Source organism: Hypanus sabinus, chromosome 26 (genome assembly GCF_030144855.1).
Source record: "Hypanus sabinus isolate sHypSab1 chromosome 26, sHypSab1.hap1, whole genome shotgun sequence".
NCBI lineage: Eukaryota > Metazoa > Chordata > Chondrichthyes > Myliobatiformes > Dasyatidae > Hypanus > Hypanus sabinus.
This window is the reverse complement of record NC_082731.1, coordinates 45,940,787-45,948,498: the sequence shown is the minus strand read 5'-3', so window position 1 is coordinate 45,948,498 and position 7,712 is coordinate 45,940,787. Positions and strand designations below refer to the sequence as shown.

The 7,712-nt window shown below is 42.5% G+C and overlaps 1 protein-coding gene across 1 annotated transcript in view; it reads right to left on the bottom strand.

The window, feature by feature from the left end:
* Positions 1 to 5,465: 5,465 nt before the first annotated feature.
* The window catches only part of dlc (deltaC), a 32,058-nt gene continuing 29,811 nt past the window's right edge, over positions 5,466 to 7,712 (bottom strand). The window contains exon 10 of the mRNA XM_059951014.1: positions 5,466 to 6,619. Within this exon, the coding sequence (XP_059806997.1) occupies positions 6,614 to 6,619 (6 nt within the window). The 3' untranslated portion in view covers positions 5,466 to 6,613. The remainder of the gene's footprint in view (positions 6,620 to 7,712) is intronic.

The window sequence follows — 7,712 nt, the reverse complement described above, 5'->3', positions numbered from 1 at the left end:
GGTGTCGATTCATTTGTATTCAGTCTTACCAATAGTCCAGCTCCCACAGCCATACATCACAACTGGAAATACCATTGACTTGACTGTACGGATCTTTGTAGACAATGTTATGTCTCCACTCTTCAGTATTTTACCTAAATTTGCTTTTGCTGCCCTCCCCAGGAGTAAGCGTCGTTTAATTTCGCGGCTGCAGTTTCTTTCTTTGAACTGAAGAAGACAAAATCTGTCACTGTTTCCACTTCCTTTTCATTTCTTACCACGGATTTAATAAGGCTGGTCGACATAATCTTTCTTTCCTTAATATTGAGCAACAAGCCAGCATTTGCACTTTCTTCTTTCTCTTTGATTAGAAGCTTCCTCAGATCCTCCTCACTTTCGGCCAGTAGAGTAGTATCGTCTGCATATCTGAGGTTGTTAATATTTCGCCCGGCAATTTTGATTCCAGCATTTGAGTCCCTTAGACTGGCATTCCCCATGAAGCGTTCAGCTAAGTAGGGTGACAGTACGCAGCCTTCTCATACTCCTTTCCCAACCTTGAACCAGTTTGTTGTTCCATGTTCAGCTTGAACTGTTGTTTCTTGATCTTCATACAAGTTTCTCATAAGGCAGATCAGGTGTCCAGGTATCTCCATTTCTTTAAGGATTTGACATAGTTTATTATAGGCAACATTGCCGAAGGCTTTAGTGTAGTCAATAAATCATAGATAAACACTTTTCTGGAATTCCCTCCATTTCTCCATTATCCAGCATAGGTTACCAATTTGGTCTCTGGTGCCTCTGCCTCTTCTAAAACCAACTTGTACAACTGGCAGTTCTCGTTCTATATATTGCTGGAGTCTTGCTTGCATGATCTTTAGCATTACCTTTTTCAGATCTGCTGGCAAATTGCATGCAACACTTTTACAGCATCACCTTTTAAAGTTTTGAACAAGTCAGTTGGTGTCCTGTCACATCCTGCAGCCTTATTGGCAAGGTTTCCTATCTCCCATTTGGCTTCACTTTCTAAAATGTCTGGCTCTAGATCAATGAGGGAGACTTTGCTGTTGGGATCTTTCTCCTGCACAACTCTTTTCTGCATTCCTGTCGTCTCTTTTTGATGGCTTCTACTTCTGGAGGGTCCTTTCCTTCTTTACCTTTTACTATTCTCAGTTTTGCATGAAATGTTCCTTTGATTTCTCTAATCTTCTTGAATAGATCTCTTGTTTTTCCAATTCTGTTGGCTTCTTCAGCATCGTTTTATCGCTCCTTTCAGTAAGATTCCTTATCTTTCCTTGCTACCTTCTTGAACTTTGCGTTCATTTGGAGGTACTTGTTCCAGTCTCCACTGGCCTTCACTTCTCTTCACTGCTCAGCCGGTTGTAGAGCCTCCACAGAAAGCCATTTTGTTTTCCAGGTCCTCTTTGTGTTTGCAATATGTTTTGTTGCCACCTCTTGTATGATGCTCCGTAGTTCTGGCTTTCCCTCCACCAGGTTTGATCCATCGAATCTGTTCTTCACCTCCACAGCATATTCTTAAGGATTGCTATCAACATCAAACTTTGCTGATACATTGGTTTTTCCTCAGGATCAATAGGTATGTCTGTCTGTCTGTCTGATGCTATTCAGTTTTATTCTGAATATTGGTCTGAGCCACAATCTGCTCCTGATCTTGTTATAGCTGACTGTATAGAGCTCTTCCAACTCTGATTGCAAAGGATATAGTCAGTCTAGTTTTGGTTTTGACCATCTGGTGATGTCCATGTATAGAGCTGGCTCTTAAGCTGTTGGAAGAGGATATTTCCTTTAACCAGAGAGTTAATTTGGCAAAATTCTAGCAATCAATGTCCTGCTTCATCCCGTACTCCAAGGCCAAAGTTGCCAACTTTGGCATTCCAGTCCCCAGTGATAAATGTAATATCCTTTTTTGGTATCATATACAAGAGGTGCTACAGCTCTTCATAAAACTGGATAACTTCATCCTCTTTGGCATCCGTGGTTGGAGCATAAACTTGGAGCACTGTGAAGTTGAACGGCTTGCCCTGAAGTCATATTGCAATCACTCTGTAATTTTTGGGTGTTCTATCCAATCACTGATTTTGATACTTTTTTTTGGTAATTAAAGCCACTCCATTCTTTCTGAGGATTCCTGCCAACAGTAGAAGTCCCAGTCATTGTCTGATGTAAAATGACCCATTTCAGTCCACTTTAGTTTGTTAATTCCCAATACTGTATGTCAATGTTTAGTCTTGCCATCTCATTTTTGACCACATCTAGTTTACCAGGTTATATTCCAGGTTCCAGTGGTGTATCGGTCTTTACGACATAGGACTACCTTTCCATTTCCAGGCCCCTTAGTAGTTGGATGTCCTTTCGGCTTTAATCCGACCAGGTCATTAGCTCTGGTAATGCTTACACTTGTCCTCCATTCTTCTGTATTAGCATGTTGGGTACCTTCAGACCTTGGGGGTCCATCTTCTGGTGCCATTCTCAGATATCTCTGGTTACTTTTATCCTTAAGGTTTTCTTGGAAGATTACTGGAGTGGGTTGCCATTTCCTCCAGAGTCTGACCTCTCTGCCGTGACGTGTCCACTTTGAGTAGCTCTACGTGGTATAGTTCACAGTGTCACTGAGATACACAAAACCCCGCACCGTGACAAGGTAATGGTGCATGAGGAAGAAGTAAAAATAAATGGGACTTTTGAGTTCAAGGATGGGCATACACAGGAGCTGGAAACAAGTTGCAGGATTTAAATTTTCTTTTAAATTTCAATATGAAAAAAGGTAGTTCTCCTTAATATGCAAAGACTCCAACAACCTATGGACTCACTTTCAAGGACTCTTCATCTCATATTCTCTTTGCTTAGTTATTATTATTTTTTATTTTTGTATTTACAGTTTGTTGTCTTTTGCACACTGGCTGTACGTTTGTCTTGCTGGGCGTGAACTTTCATTGATTCTAAGCAAGAGAGAATCTGCAGATGCCGGAAATCCGAGCAACACGCACAAAATGCTGAAGGAACTCAGCAGGCCAGGCAGCATCTATGGAAAAAAATTACAGTCGACGTTTTGGGCCGAGAGTCTCGGCATTTAGACTCTCTGAATTCCTCCAGCATTTTGGGTGTGTTGGTTTCAATAATTCTACTATGTTTTTTAGATTTACTGCGAATTCCCACAAGAAAACGAATCTCAGATTTATATATGGTGACGTATATGTACTTTGATAATAAATTTACTTTGAACTCTGCAGGATTTGTTTCATTGAAGTTTCAGAGGGATGACAATAGCAAATTGTTCATTCCACGATGGTTGGAAATGCAGGAAGATGCTGAATAAACTCACCCTATACCCAGCTGAGCAACATTAACCAAAGACCCATGGCAGACCCAGGCACCTGGACGAACGTACCAGATGCTGGAGAAACTCAGAGAGTCAGTCAGTATCTATGGAGGTAACCACGGTACCAAGTTACTGTATGGAAACCAACCAAGTTTTACATTCCCACAATGAGCTGACTGATGACTACTAAATCTGGCAATCATTTTCTTTGTCTTTACAATAGTAAGACATTTATTTTAATTTTTTATTTAGAGTTACGTCTTGGTAACAGGCCCGTTTGGCATAAGCCCATGCCACCCAATGACACACATGTGAAGGAATTGACCTACTAACCTGTAAGTCTTTAGACTGTGGCAGGAAACCAGAGCGTCTGAAGGAAACTCATATGGTCACGGAGAGAATGTACAAACTCCTTGCAGAGCGTGGCAGGAATTGAACCCAGGGCATTGGTGCTGTAATAATGTAACTCTAACCACTATGCTACTGTGCTACTGCGAGAAGACTATTCCTATCATGATGGGGTTATAATGACACCTGGGGGCCTCATACCCCAGTGAGATAGGGACATGCAGACTGGGTCGTTGAGATCCATGATGAGAGCTAACGGCCTGAAAGGCGGTTTTGCAATGCGCCATGGGGAGCGAAGGGCAATGCAAGGCACAAAACATGCGATGCTCATCTACTGCAACCAAGGGTGCCCCCGGGTGTGAGGCTTGCTCGTATCACAAGACCCGGATCTCTGAAGTCCAGAGGGTGGAACTGCTGCAGTGAAATGGAGTTCCACTTTAAAAACTCTCCTGCACAGGTTTTCTATCATTGTCGAACACAACGGACAACTGTCACCAAAATGGGATTAGTGTAGGACTGGTGTCTGTTAGGGTATTATTCTGGAGATAGAGCAAGTATTAATTTCAGCAGCAACCAGTCTTAAACCTGAGTATGGACTGCGTTTTGAGTTTAAAATGTAGTTCTGAACAATGGTCTTCCTGGAGCTGCAGACTGGGGTTCATCACCTGAGATGAATGCAGCCAGAGAGATGATGAGGATCAAAGTTCATCTTGGGTGTTTGATTATTATACGCAATTCAAAGGAAGCACTGAAACACTTTGTAACTATAGAATTGTCCAAGATTGTCTCATCTATATCCATCGGCTTCAGTGTCTCTCCGGCGACTGTGTTCAGAGTCACGGCAATGTCAATGTGTGGTTGCACAGACTGAATAAGCCTAAAGGATGTTAACACTGGGCACCAGAAACTATCATCACCCATGGAGCCCTCCCACAGATTGGTCAGTCCTGTCAAGACAGGGAAGCAGGATTTCCCATGTGTTCCTCCCATTGTCTGTAATTCATTGAAAGTGGCGTCACAGGTAAATAAGGTTGTAAAGAAAACTTTTGGCACATTGGCCTCATAAATCAATGTATTGAGTACAGGAGATGAGATGTTAAGCTGAAATGGTTCAGACACTGGTGAGGGCTAATTTGGAGTACTGTGTGCAGTTTTGGTCACCTACCTACAGGAAAGATGTGAACAAGGTTGAAAGAGTGCAGGGAAAATTTACAAGGATGTTGCTGGGAAGGGTTGAATAGGTTAGGACTTTATTCCTCAGAACATAGAAAATTGGGGGGAGATTTGATAGAGGTATACAAAGTTATGAGGGATATAGATAGGGGAAATGCAAGCAGGTTTTTTCCACTGAGGTTAGTTGGGACTACAACCAGAGGTCATAAGTTAAGGGTGAAAGGTGAAAAGTTCCAGGGGAACATAAGGGGAACCTTCTTCACTCAGAGGGTCAATGAGCATGTGGAATGAACTGCCAACGTGCATGTGAGCTCGATTCCCATGTTTAGAGAAGTTTGGATAGGTATGTGGATGGTAGGGGTATGAAGGGCTATGGTCCCAATGCAAGTTGATGGGAATAGGCAGTTCAAGTGTTTTTGGCACGGACTGAATGGGCCAGAGGGTCTGTTTCTGCACTATACTTCTCTATGACTACATTCTCCCCCCAAAAAAATCCAAAAACCATCTTGGAATTATTTTCATTTATTTTGGACAAAAATAAATTTGAACTTCTCTTCAACAGAAAGACATATATAAAACATAATAGATAAACATATGTACATTCTCTTATAAATATACAGTATATACAAAATAAAATTAGAAAAAGTATATTTCATTTTGTATGCATATCAAAAATTCTTAAATTATAAAATATTAAAATAACATTGGCTTGACTTTGAAACAGAAATGCAATAATTTTCTATGCTTTGTCATTAAAAAAGGAAGTCCTTCATGATAAAGACATATACACAGCATATTTCCATATTTGACTATATATAGAATAAGAGAATCCACCAGGAGACAGGAGGTTGATGGACTGGTGTCTTAAATCATGGATGACGAGGAGGCGTACAGGAGCAAGGCAGATCAGCTGGTTGAGTGGTGTTTTCAGCCACAACCTTGCCCTCAACATCAGAAAGACCAAGGAATTGATTGAGGACTTCAGGAAGGGGAAGTGGAGGGAACACACAGCAGTCCTCATCAAGGGATCAGCAGTGGAAAGAGTTTCCCTCTCATTTTGCACTCTCATTTAATTTAATTTAGCTTTTTATATATACTTACTGTAGTTTATAGTTTTTATTATTATGTATTGCTGCCGTAAAACAAATTTCGCAACCTTTGCCGGTGATATTAAACCCGATTCTGAATTCGCGAATGGTCTTTGCTGAACTCTGAATAGATGCCTGCCCTGAACTCAGTTCACTGAACTTTTATCGTCTGCAACGCAGACTTGTTCCTCATTCTGATGTTCTTGCGATCCTCTGATCCCGCCCGCCATATGAGAAGGGCCATCTTCTGTAAAGCAACAGCCCCCCCCGAGATTGTGTGTGCCATATGAAAGAGCAGCTTCCTGCACGAGGAAGTCAAAAACATGGAGAGATCAAGTTGAGAATGCGTGGCCACAATAAGTACAAAAGGTCCTGCCTTTTATTTTCCTCCTTTTTCTTCTCTTTTCTCAGTCCGTGGGATGCAGGTTTTTTTTGTTAGGCGTGACTTTGCCCTTGAAAATAGTGCAAATGTTTCTCAGTTTCCAAAAGAGGTGTCAGCAGGCAATCTTCATTATCCAGAAGCCAGATTCGAAAACGATCTTAAACTATAAAGAGGGTCTCCATTCCAAACACAAGCAGCAGGAATAAATATTAAATACAGGAATACAAAACCCCCATCGAGTCCAATAAATCTGTAAACATTCAGACAATGGAGTAGTTTGAGCATCAAAATTTGGGGAGACCAGATTCATACCTGCAACAATGGAAGAAGAGAAAGAGGGTTTAGATGTGATGATAGTGATCTGCTCTGGTTTTGAGCGGAGATGGAAATTCAATGCTTTCATTTAGATGGCCCTATGTCAAGCCTACACAGGCACGTGCCTCCCAGTCTCCACCCAGCTGACAGCAGTCACCTGCCACTCGCTCCCAACTCATCACCTGCAGCCTATTTAAACCCAGCTCTCATCTGCAACCCGTCAAACCAGACAAACTCAACCAGTCGCTCCGAGCCTTCAGTTACCTTGTTGCCTTGTGTTGAGTATCCCATTCTCTCTTGTTTTGTGCCCGTACATGGCTTGTTATTTTTGCAGTAAAATATCATTGACCGCTAAATCAGCTCCACAGCTCTGCCTTTGAGTCAAGCTCCTCTACACCCACCTGAAACTCCATCCCCTGACACACAAGAGATTCTGCACTGCCGGCTTACATTTTTGTCTAGGCTACCATGTGGAACCTGTCAAAACACAAGCAAAGAACCTCGCCGGAATACATCAAGCTCATTTAAGCTTGCACGCTCCTCGGTACAATTCAGTCACACAAACTTCCTTTAACAAATCCATGTGACTGGCTCTGCTCAACCTCTGCATTTTCCAAACAAAGGCTCAGCTTGTCCTTTTGAACGGTTTCTAATAGCACACATAAAACGCTGGAGGAGCTCAGCCGGTCAGGCAGAATTTTGAAGGCAAATGGGCAGTCAACGTTTCTGGCCGAGACCCTTCATCTGGGCTGGAAAGGAAGAGGGCAGAAGCCAGAATAAAAAGGTGGGTGGGCGGGGAATCAGTACAAGATAACACGTGATAGGTCAGAGGGGAAAAATGTGTGGGTGGAGGAGGAGGGATGAAGCTGGGAAGTGATAGGTTGGAGGTAGAAGAAGGAATCCAATAGGAGAGAACGTTGGGCCTTGGATGAAAGGAATGGAGGAGGGGCACTAGAAAGTGGTGAGACCAGGTGAGAGGATGCATTGGTGGGCGAGGGTGTGTGGAACGATGTAGAAAGCTGGGATGTAAAGGACAGAACGCACCTGCCTACCCTGTCACCTGGTTACACCCATCACCTGCCAACCTCCC